At 34.0% G+C, this 13,371-nt stretch overlaps 1 protein-coding gene across 1 annotated transcript in view; it reads right to left on the reverse strand.

Moving 5' to 3' along the window:
• Nucleotides 1-485: 485 nt before the first annotated feature.
• The window catches only part of LOC145673260 (sodium channel modifier 1-like), a 42,075-nt gene continuing 29,189 nt past the window's right edge, over nt 486-13,371 (reverse strand). The window contains exons 5-6 of the mRNA XM_081742787.1: nt 11,927-12,218; nt 486-4,634 (exon numbers count right to left, since the gene is read on the reverse strand). Coding sequence (XP_081598913.1) covers nt 4,538-4,634; nt 11,927-12,218 — 389 coding nt within the window. The 3' untranslated portion in view covers nt 486-4,537. The remainder of the gene's footprint in view (nt 4,635-11,926; nt 12,219-13,371) is intronic.

Raw genomic sequence — 13,371 nt, forward strand, 5'->3', positions numbered from 1 at the left:
CACGAAAAACTCACGAAATTTCATTTTGGAATTGCAGTATACACCCTGTTGAAGCACTAAACAAGAAAAAGTATCATGAATGATCGCCGATTGTGGGATAGTATGAACTGCAAGCGTTGACATATTTATCACCCACCATCTGGGAATGTCAGATGGATAAATAATTTTTTAACCTCTGACCAAAAGATGATTAAGCGCAACGTTTCAAGGAATAATCTTCAACTTTTACGGGGAAATCCCATTTCTTTTTTACTTTATTTCTAACAGCATAAGTTGTCAGGGGACTATAGTGAAAAGTAACACTATACTTGAACTTTCAGCTGCCCTCTTCATACTTATGCTTAGAACATTTGAAAGTTCCTAGCGAATTTATAATAATACCCCAACGTTACGAGATAACGGTCACACGAAAATCGCGTAGGTCAGGGTACAACTTTATTTATAATTTTTGTTTAATTGGGAACATAGACTAACAAAAACACTAATTTAGAAGAAAATTATTTAATGAAACTACAGTTATTTTAGTACAAATACAAAATATTTTTAAAAATACAGTGTTTAGTGAGCAACAATGTAACAAAAGATTTCTTTCTCTTTTTTTTTACGTAACAATGGAAAAAAAATTATTTCGAGTTCGCGCAAAACGCGTCTAATACGTGTCATAGAAAGAAAAACACTGACAACAACAGGCGCCAGTGTTGCCAAACGAAAAAAAAAAAAAACTCAAGAATCGCGCAACTTCGAGTTTGCGTAAGTTAGTGTGTTATTCTACTTGACATTTATATATACTGTATGCACATTTAGAGTAATTAGTTATTTAGAATGATTAGCACAAATAATAAAGAGGAAACTTCGTCACACAATGAAATTAAAAAGAAAATCTCTCTTATTACAACTTCTTCAGTAGTTTTATTGTTTCACTTGTAGTCATAGACAAATGAACACGGCATGTTACATAAAAATTACATAATATGCTATCCACTTATGTCAATGAGTAGTTGGGATATTTGTTTCAGAAGACAATCATTTCTCAGTTTTATGACAGCTCGAGTCCGAACTAACAATCACCAGATCCATCAGTTAGGAACGTTACATTATATTGTTATAGAGGTACAAAATATACAAATCACTTATAGCATTAATTTATCAGTCTTAAACATGAAACGCTGTCCAAAACTGAGCACAGTGAAGAATGTTCATTAATACAGAAACAGAAATTTACAAATTCATACACAAATGAAGTAGTTTACACAAGAAAACAGAAAAAAATCCGGTGCAATACAAGTACTTACATGGCAAAATTAAAAGAGGATACAATACCGAAATCATCATGTGATAGCTACAATCAACTAAAAGGGTTTGAAGTACCTACTACTCGTACAATTTTTCATATACTGCAAACCTGTTCACCACGAGATTGAAGAAAAGCGACCGCATTGCTGGCAACTTTCAAGTGCTCACGCGTTAATGTGTTGGTTTCCATCAATACATCAAAATTATCCTCGCTAGTTTTTTTTACGCTGCTACGAATAGCTTATTTGCATCTATGCTAACAGATAAAATTCCTCCAGTGTGGAATGGATACACATATTAAATAATAGCAGGGTGAATATATATATATATATATATATATAAACTGTTGTCTCACTTCCTTACGTGTAGCAAACGAATGTGGTCGCTCTGTTGAAGAGATTACCAACGACAATAAGTATCTGTTCAGTCATTGAGGTGAACTTTATATTGAATTAATATCGCACTTGGACAGAATTCTTATGCAATGGTACAAGGAAACCATGTATTTTTACCTATCTTCGTACTCTGCACTCTGAGTGTTCCATCAAATAGTGAGCGGGTGCCAGAAAAGAACACCAACTTACTGACACACATAAGGTAACATGCAGTAACACAGTAGGCCACATATTAAACCAATTGAACGGCCAAGCCAACACTATCGGTAACTTTTGTTAGTAATATAATTATATCCCGTTCCATGTCAATCTGACATATTCGGGGAAACAATTACTGGCAAGTAAGTTCTGATCTTTCTAGTGTAATGGCGATTTGCAGTTAATTCACATCATAATATCAGGCTAATGAGTAATAAATAATTAATGACTTTTCTGGGTTTACTTAATTCGCTAATAGCATATTCAAATATCTGGCCCGGTGTAATACCTAGTTCAATACTTGTATTATAAATCTTACATACATACATGTATATAACACAGCATTTTAACACGTTTCATCATCCGATGAAACAAATACAATATCATTTTCAAATAATACATTCATAATTTTTTCCTTCTCCAAAATGAACAAACTAAACGTTTATACCCATTAGAAAGCTACTAAATCGAATTAATTTGTTCCCGTATTTTTGATATTGAATAGGTTTATGCATTACCCTGTAGTTAACTTTAGCTTTATCAACACTTTAATTGTGGATATAACTTAAAAAGTTTCTGTGGATTCACCATAATTTTCTTCTTCCTAACTTTCAAAATAACGGAAAAACAAAGGATAATACAAAAATTTAGTCTTCATACCGAGCTAATACTTAAAGAAACATTGTTCATTACTATGTAATTTGACCATATTCTACATTTTTGAAACTGATTTACACTCTTCAGTGATTCTGATAATAATAAAAGAACTGTGAATACAGCCTCTTTAATATCTTGACTTGGTTATCGGATGCATTATATTAATGTTGTAACTGTGAAACGGTAGGTCTGATAAGCTAAACTATTGTAACAAACCAACAAAACTTAGTGAAAACACCTGACCATCATCATTATTATTATTATTACTAAATAAATATCTGTTCATACCTTAAAGCGAAAAATTATCCTTATCTTTTTCAAACTTTAAAATATCGATCTACAATTGCGAGTAGGCTTGAAGTTTAAATGACCAGTTTTCTTGAATATAGCTATAGAAGCCACGTGTAACAAGGCCACGTGGGTTACATGCACAGGGCCGACACGGCGTAGGATCGACACGACACAGAACCGAAACGGCATACGACCGAAACGCCATAGGATCGAGGACCGAAACAGGTTCCTCAGCTAAATTGTCGGTCGTACGCCGTGTCGATCCTGTGCCGCAGAGCTGTAGTGAATTTTATATTAACGGCAAATAACACGTATTTCTTCTTCTTCTTATTATTATTACTATTATTGATACGAATAACACACATGGGTTCGAAATTTCATAGCAGACATTGGTAGTAAATTCATTAAAAAAAAAGTTTTCAGGTTCTCAACTATTTTTTTGTGATCCCCAGCAGAAGGAATACGCAGTATTTCACATATTATATGGACGAATACGACAACAATTTGCAAAACTGACACTAGCACACTAATAACAGAACCGCAGATGTAACAAAATCCTCAAAACTTTCATATCCGGCTGACAACACTGATTGCATCTTTGTCCTACGTTCAGATATATATATCACACTGTTAAAATTAATTACCACAATTGCACTAACTTTTTCAAAATAAAGAGCCCTTTAAATATAATTCCAAGTTCGGCTACATAAAGAATCAACCTAGAGTACCAATGCATTTCAGCAGTCATGATACTGGAAAAACAAACCTATCGTTTAAGAATAATAAAATGTCATATTATCGCTCACATTTTTGACTACAAATTACACGTGGGATTTCGTAACTACAATCTACTCAAAACTAGACTGTTTTGTAAACATCAAGATTGATTTTTCACAAAATTAATTAACTAAAGATGTAAATTAGGTCATAACAACACTATGCCCAAACCAATATAATCATAAACTAACCTTGTGTTAAAAAAGTAAATAAAATTACAAAGACAATCGGAAGTATGGGTTATATACCTCTGCGAAGTAATGCATACTAAATATTCAAATGTGGAGGAATTGTACCGAAAACGATCATAACTGTTACTGCTGAACAACGAATTAAGAAATTATAATTAGATTTCATGAAAACTTTCTAACACTTGAATTCTGAATGAAATACATCTTACTAAACATCTTAATCTTGTGTTGAGTTTCCCTATACATAAGATATGAAAGATTTTTCGGCATATTGCAATGTTAAGTGACAACGTACTTCGCGTTAACCAACAACACACCATAATCTTATCAAAATTCACTGCTCTTTTTATACGAAGCAACCATTTCGGTTCCCATTAAAGCATTTCAACATACATACAAACATACGAAACAGCCGTCTTACAATAATATATCCTGGAGGCAGGAATCTGAATATTTAAGAATTACATACGTTTCTTTAAATTCTTTCTCCCTCTCCTTAAAAAAGCAAGCATATTTGTGTATATTAAATTTATGTTTTAGTTATATACACATGTATAAGAATACATATTGCATTTTCACTGTAATGAAGGTAACATATACTAGTCTTTAAAATTTTCCAGCACTTGTGTTTGAAATTGAAAGGATAAAAACAATATTTCATTTGCAGATGCTTGTTTCAGATTTGTTTTACGCAAACGGAAAGCTTATAAAGTTGAAAAGCTTATTCCAGACAATTCAATCTGGATAATCATGAGGCTCCTCTTCGTCACTATCAAATTCTGCATCAGGGTCCCGCACCCACTTTCCTTTGTTGTCCTTACGCCAGCCTGACCTAAGGAAATAAAGTTTCAACATATTATTCATACATCAAGTATGGATGGCAAAGACTTCTAATTCTTATGAACGGAAGAATGATGCTTCTAATGAAGTTCTTAACTAATGTATAATTAATAAACTCAAAAAATATGCATTTCATTGTTCTATCCTATTATACATTGTTAAAAATCATCTTAAACGTCGAAGTTTCACTAATAGCTATCAGCATTGTCAACACATAGGTAAGAAATAAGTTCTGCAGAGATAAGATGTACGGAGATGTAACCAGGTTCACATGAAACGTCCAATTATTTCTACATCCGGAAGTTTCAATTTCGTCCGATAGAAAATGTTTGCCATCTAACGGTGCGATGTATAACTCCTAGCATTCTATAATTATACACTTTTGTTTCAATAATACAAAATCGGATATGAATAGCCTTGGTTAAGGTTATCGTCAATGGTTAAGATGTTGACGGATTTTCATCAACGAACTCAGCCGAGGTAACTGCTCTATTGCAATAAGTCGAATTCAAAAATTCGCTTTCGTTCAAGAGTTATTCGTGGACTAACGAACAGAAGTTAAAGTCACCGTTACCCGGTCATATTCTTCCTTTAATTTAATTGTAGTAGACAATTTCTCTTGTATACTTCTACATAATTATTAAAAATAATGATGCAAATGAATATAATATTTGCACGTTTCTCATGAAAGATTCCGGATAGAAATAGCTACGTTTAGAAGCGAGTGAGCCTTATTGTTGCCCTGCATGTGCTAGACACTTTTTATCTAAAAAGTGTTTACACTGTCAAGTTTAAAGAGTACTGGTAGACGGACAGTCACTCTCGTCATTCAGCAGTAAATGACATAATATTAAGAGCACTGATATCTGAACAACACAATCAGTGAGAGAACCAACAGAATGCAGTAGATCAGATGGAAAAAGACTTGATGAAATGACTCTGTTTCACAGATGGTCATTTTGCACTGGGCTCACTTCTCTCAACTGAGCTCGCGCTCAGTTCCCTCAGTTCGGCTCGCGCTCATTTATTTCATTCAGGCTCGCGCTTAATTATAGTTTGAATTAAGTTTCTGGAAACAAGCAATGTATTCTGAAATTGATTGAGCAGTAGTTTATTTCTTTACGTTTCCAACTTCAGTTGTAAAACGTAATATTACGTACTGTATATTATGCTCTTGTAAATAGTATACTCACATATGGTATATTAATTTGGGATGCTGCTTACCCTACTCATTTAAAACCTTTGATAGTTCAGCAAAATAATAATTAAGAATATGCTTAAAAAAGGACTTGACTGTAGACTAGATAGACTCTATGACCAATTCTCAGTGTTGCCACTTTCAAAATTATATTTGCAGAAGGTATTAATATATGTTACAAAGAATAGAAAAAAATGGGAATAAAACATATGTACTTAACCAGAAATGTGACAAACAAAAATTTCGAAATTAAAGCAACGAGTAAATCTATAACGCAATATCAAACATATTTCAGAGCTTCGAAGATCTATAATGAACTCCCACTCCGAATCAAAGAGGAAAGTAATTTCAAAGTATATAAAAGGTTAATTTTACAGTGGTTAAAATAATCAAGAAGTATTTAAAAAACTATTGTTAATTGAAAGTAAGAATTGTAAACCTTATATGTTACGGTAAGAAAATAAATAAATAAAATACGAGAATCAGGCTCACACACAAGCTTTTGCTTATGTGAGCCATTTTATATCTTTTCTTCATTCTTTACGTATTACAATATAGAAATAAGTGCATTGAATTAATCTGCCCGACACCGGAAGATAGACATGACTTCTGGAAGTCCAAAGTCCTGTCATCTCTGAATACCGCGTACGTTAACTTTATTAATAAAGGAGATCTAGGAAGTCCGATTTCCTTTGGAGAAGTAATAGCACTTACAAATAGGAAATTTATTGTTAATTTCTGTAGCAGTTAACTTTTCCATATTCTTTTATTTTATTCCATTAATATTTTGTATATTGTTATTTTATAATTTAATATGTTTATGTATTTTTTACGTATATGCTTTAATATATTGGATACACCCAATATATTAAATTTTCTTTTTTTAAATAAATAAAATAAATAAAAAATAGATATTAAATGATATGATACCTCTATGAACACTTGGATGGTATAGCCTTAGTGCGATTTCTTTGTGTGTGTGTGTGTGCGTTTTTTTTTTTTTTTTTTTTTTTCCTTTCTTCCACCCAAAACCAAGTTTTATAAGCTCAGACACACAGATAGAGAGAGAGACGAGGACAAGTTTCCAGCACGAGGGCGAAGACAAGTTTCCAGGACGAGGAGAGGGTGAACGAGAGCGAGGGCGAACTGCCACTTTGAGGGCGAGGGTGAGTGAGGTCGGAGTAAAATGAACATCTATGGTTTGCACCTGCCACATAGAACCCACATACGGTATTCTGGTATGGTGGACACCGGCTCTCCTCTGGTCTTCATTCAAAGGATTATGCCTATTGTGGCACACATTCATGATGTCGTCAATTCTGTTCTCAGACTTTATTTGAACAATTTACAAAATCTTTATCTGCCAGCAGGATAACGCGCGTCCCTATATCGTAAAGCAGCACAGCATTATTCTATGCCTTTTACTCCGGATCAAGAACTATTTAGCATGAATCCGGTATAAAGAAGGGTGTCTGACTACAAACAGCCATTCAACATACGTAAGACCACGAACCTGCTCAACCAGCTGCTCATGTGACCACTCGCGGGTTACACATAATATTAGGATGAGTACTAATGTTTCTGAACAAGCTATATAATAGTTCGGGATGTAATACAAGTACTATGCTGGGATTATTACCACCACTCTCCTTTCCGTATACCAATTTTGAGGCTGATCCGTGAATTCCTACTGGATGTTTTTAAATACATTTCCATCAGTATAGTAACTCATAGTCTTGGATAGAGCAGTGTAGAATTCCTTATGATGTGGCATAAAAAACAATCTGGCTTCAATAGTATTTGAACTGTCCTCCAGAATTTATATTCTTTTGCGAATTCAGAAGGCAACATCTGAACCACTTACTGCAGAAACAAACATGTCCACATTTCGTAATGTTTGCAGGAGAGGTAAAAAACTGAAGAAAACTACCGTTACGATATTTCCATCATAACATGTATTTGTCCATTTGAATGATAGTAGTATACGTGATTAAAATATACATGCAAAATTTGTGTATGACGTAAGGCGATAAAGGGAGGCACCATTACCGTACCGTCACAAAAAAAGGAAATATGTAAGTGCTGGACATGTTTGTTTTCTTCAGAAAGCGGTTCAACTATGAAATCGAATAATTTCGGTTCAATATTACATTTTGTTTACATTCCTTTTACCTTTAGCACATTATATAACCTTTCTGAAAATAGGTGACTGTGAGAGAACTGAAATATCTGAAGAAAAGAAGCAGTATAAAATTCGTGAGGCAACGTCTTCCAAGTTTGGTTTATGACACTAACGAGGTTATCTACATCCTATTTCTCTCAAAGAACGCGAGATCAGAGATTTGTATCCAGGTTAGCACGTAAGTAACATGCTAAAATTCACATCTGAATACGGTTATCTATTTTTGATGTGTCGAATAACAACACTCTACAGTAACGCGTTCAAAGGCTCACTTACAATTCCGAATGTATTTCAAAATATAGCTAATATTAAATATGAAAATTAAATGGAACCTTTAGTTTAACATCCCATGGTCATGTTTTACGCTTAAGCAGATGGTGATTAATTAAAGCGAATGATTATGGAGCAATTGGTGGAATCAGTGTCCAAGAACATGGAAGAATCCAGAGAAAACCGAAATACGAACACCAGAAATGCGACTTTCATTGAATTATGTTAATAGTTTGCAGATGAACTACAGAAGGATGTTCCGCGTATATCTGACCAAACATGATTTCTTCCCCCAGAAGGTAGAATGAACTCTCCCGAGCTTGGTCAGGCGCGCCTGTCAGTGTAATATATGAACTGAGAGTGTATATTTTGTGTTTTCACGTTGAGTTGAAAATCTCGCCCAAATTAAGCCGCTTTCGGGAAGAAAACATTGTATAGCTTATCCCAGTATTTGCATTTAACCGCTGTGGCGAAAATACCGCCTAAACTGAACTGAAAATACAGCTTTCGCGAGGAATTCGGTATGTAACTTCTCCAAGTGTTTGTATTTTCTCTCTGGACCGAAAATACCGCCAAAGTGGATTTTCTTTTAATTTTCGTTTTGAGCATTCTAACTTGTAAAAGCACCAACTACCAGTATTTACTTTTTTGTTTTTCATAAATATAGTATATTTAGATAGCTTTACTAGTGTTGGTTAAAAAAAAAAAAAAAAAAATCATCTATTGAAATTTTTTCCAACAAAAAACGCGGTATTTTTCACGCTATTTGTTTAGATTTTTTCTTTCACTATAATCATTCCTTTGGTTCTTTTCAAATAACGCTTAGCCTCCACACTATTTGAAGGTTGTTAGGACGAGCAAAAAGTACTACGCCCTAACTAAGTCGTTCAAAGTACAGTGAAACCTATCTATGTTGGTCATTAACGGTTTCATTGAAAAGTGGCCAAAGGAGACTGATATAGAACTATATATTTCATCTGAACCACTACTATGTATCATGGGAACCACTTAGCCAGTTTATTTTAACATACCTTAACATAATTTATATAGTACTTTTTATCTTGCCCATTCGTTAATTTTTACTAGTAGTCAACAAAACAGTAAATGAGAACTATAATCCTTAACACAATGACATCTAGGTTTAACGAATCTTCGCGGGTTCTAAGTTGTTAGTATAATTTAACACAAATTAGCCGGAAATCTCTACATAAAGGAAACAAAAACGAGACTTCAATGAGATTATTGTAGGTTTTATTGTATTAGAAAGTAAAGGAATGCCTTCAAACCCGGGACAAGCTACTATTAAAACCTACGCGATGCGTAGGGGAAAGATTCCATATTTTTAGGCCCGGTAGACACATTAGAAAATGCTTTAGCTTCTATTAACTCTCAACCTTCACACAAGGTGCACCATGCACTCTTAGATTATAGCTGTGACACAAATGTGCAAAGCCCAGCCGCGATGCACACTTATCGCTGAATAAATAAATGAGTTCCGCTCCAGATGATCCCGTTGGTACGAAGTTGCATCACCGCGGCTATGACTATTAAATATAAATCCACAATGGATTATTAACAAGGAATTTTACAAAAACTGCGTTTATAGATTTCATGGACATGAGGACAAAAAATTATCCACTAAAAAGAACTTCCATAATGAAAAGAAAATTCCAAAGAAACTGTTTCGAAGGAGAACACATGATAAGGAGAATTACAAATTTAGGATTTAGGATGTAAGATTTAGATTTCTGGGCTTTCGGCATCTATGGCCATTTACCCCGTCAGGTACGTGGGATGACGTCCCTCGCCGAGCACACTATCCGGGAAAAGGGAAGGAAGAAAGAATTAAGGAAGGAGGGAAGCGGACTGGGGCCTATAACTGAGGTACCATCCTGGCATTTGCCTGGTGTGAATGAGGAAAACGCAGGAAAACCTCATTTAGGATGGCTGGCTTAAAAAAAGCTTTTTACACTTTTTCGACCGAGTGTTCCCATTGGGAATCGAACCTGGGACCACTCGCACCGAAGGCGAGAGAATTAGAAATATAGGCTTTCATTGTGCAAGATTAGCTCTACACAGAAAATTAATTTTAAAAAATGTTTAATTATTGACATTTTGTTATTTTCCGCACTAGGTAAGTTTCATTAATGCAGGATTAATGATGGATGAAAATTGGATAATTCTCATTGTTAAGTCTGTTTTTCTATTGAAGACAAGTTTTGTTCCCTAAAGATTTATTGTACTAGGAAATTACGTATGAAATTCTTTGATTTATAGGATAGGGTTCAGTATGAAGGTCATTCTAAATTTCGGAACACGGCAGAGTCAATCACAATTCTGCCATTTGTGCACAAGGCAACCAGTTGTCATACAAAAAGCATATTTTTCAGTGCTAAAATGGAAATATTACAAAGAGCATTTCGGGCCAAGATTTCTTATGTCTTCTGTGGTGATTTGAGAAATAAAGCTCCTCGTCATGAGCGCTCGGCGATGAGGCTTCAGATTTTGCGACAGCGTTTAAATGATACAAGGAATTTCAACAGAGTCATCCATTTCTGAGAAGTGAACCCTATCAAGGAAGATCACACTAAGAAATAATATTCGACAATATGGCTGCTGCACAAGACATTGGTTTGCAAAAATCTAAGACGTACCTATGTGAGAACAGTCGAGGTTTTAGGTGTTGAACCCTTGTCACTGTACAAAATTTTACAAGAACTGAAACTTTAAAAAGTGATTTCAGAATATCAGATTTCCAAACAATTTGGACGTCGGAATTGCTTATGAATCTTTAGACAAGCTCAGTTGATATGAACACTCGATTATTTTGAGAGTGTTATTGGAGAGGAGACTTACATATTTAATGATTGACCAATTCAACAGGAAAGGTATAAGGTAGTCCATCATTCAAAAATAGAAGGCAGCGATAGTCATGTAAGCCGTTCCTTACTAGCACCGATCTAGCAGCAACTATTAGGTTACAAGAGAATTCTTACAGGTAAATGGCACACAAAAGAATGATTACCTAATATCCTTCTATTCAAGAAAATTCGAAGCTTATTATTCTATCACGACAATGATCCTTCTCATACCGTCGAGTTTCTATAGACTAAACACACAAAAAGAAGATTCATCCACCCACACTCATATTGTTCTGGTCATGTGATTTTTATTTTTTAATCTTACTCAATATTTGTCACTCTTCCGTTTCGAAAATGATCACTCTTCAGTTTTACTTTTTCCTGTCTCATATCTATAGAATTAATCAGTATAGTCATTTTGACAACACTATAGTAACAACTATCAACCTTTAACATTCTCTTCCCTATAATCTTACTACGAATGGAAGGAAAGTTGTTATGGGAAAAACAAGATGTGAAAAAAAAGACAGGTATGGGTTAAGATGAATTTCACTCAGAAGACGAAACAAAACTGCAATCACGCGTTTCTTTTTAAACACCTACAGAAGAGTGATACCAGATTTCTGAAATGTCGAAAGAGAAATTATGTAAGTGATATATATATATATATATATATATATATATATATATATATATATATATATATATATATATAAATAACTGTGTGGGTGTATGTATGTATGCAATAGCAATAATAATAATAATGAACTTACATTCGTAAATTGGAGTAATATTCAGCCTTCTTTCTGTCTAAAGGTTCACTGTCCGAACTCGTTACTACAACTGTAGTTTTTTCGATTTCTACGCTTTCAAGTCCGGACATTTTCTTCGTTTCAGAATATGTCTCCTTCTTTAGTGTCACTCCATAGTGATCTCTGGACTTTTCCACCATCTTTTCTAGAGGCTTCTTTCTCCACAAACTCTTCAAGTAATGACGTACTTGGGCTGTAGGTGATGGAAGTGGGCACATGGGAGGTGGAAACGTTGAAGATGTTCTCCCACTTGCTGCAAATAAAGCAATTACTTCTTTAGAAAATAAGTATGATACTACTAATCCCTGTTATAGCTTAGATATTACTTGTAACAGCCAAGATGGGTAATGCTACCATTACCGTCCCTTCGCAGAAAAACTAATTGTTTGAAAATCAGGAAAGAAAGTATTGTTCCCTTCCCACTATTCAAACAAGTAGACCCTCCCAGAAGAGTTTCCCGGCCCGGTATGTGGTTCACAACGCCGCTTAGCGCACGTAAAAATGAAGGTTACTGAAAAAGAATGGTATGCTAAAGCCCAACAAATAATAATATGTCTTCAAAGGTTACAGGAACGTACTAATACTACTTGATAAACGTCACAAAAGCAATTTAGGTAACATTAACAAATTTCATTTTTATTAAACAAAAATTATTTTTAAAAAAATGTAAAGTTGAATAGAACAACGAATTATCAAGTTCGAAAAATTTTGTCTGATTTTGAAAAAAAAATATATTTTCAACCATTAGATTTAACTAAATTAGATTCATGCAAAATCATAACAAATATATATATTACTGAAAAATCCATCAGACACATGTTGTATAAAGTGAAATTCCAAGATGGCTCCTGCCTTATAACAAGTCATATTTAATGCGAACCATTTTTAAAATATAATTACTTCTATCACTGTAATTCAATAACAATAATTGAACTGATGGTTCAATTAGACAATTCAGCAATTTTCCATCTACATTTTTATATGCTCATGGAACAACAAGAATATGATTTTTAAATTCACAAATACAATATAATACACACAATACTAAATATGGTATTACACACATCTAGCGAAGAGAACAAGTGATGGGCCCAACCACTTGTTTTCAAGGCTCCTTCATCGGAAGGATAAACAACCAATCAAATACAAGTATAGCAATCACATGACACAGTGACAAAAGACTCAAACCATATTACCAGATCACTTAAATTAAGAAAACGCTAAACTCTATAATATCACAATAAATATACTGTAGTGGAATACAGGGAGGAAAAAGGAAGGTGAATAGGTAACCAGAGAAACAAAAGACAAAACAGAAGGAAACAGCGCTGTTTCTATTTTAAATTAAATACCTCTTGCATTTATTTTACTCCATAATACCAATAAATATGCAAAAGTGAAGATCA

The sequence above is a fragment of the Thermobia domestica genome, chromosome 16 (genome assembly GCF_964235325.1).
Source record: "Thermobia domestica chromosome 16, izTheDome1.hap1.1, whole genome shotgun sequence".
In the NCBI taxonomy this organism is placed as follows: domain Eukaryota; kingdom Metazoa; phylum Arthropoda; class Insecta; order Zygentoma; family Lepismatidae; genus Thermobia; species Thermobia domestica.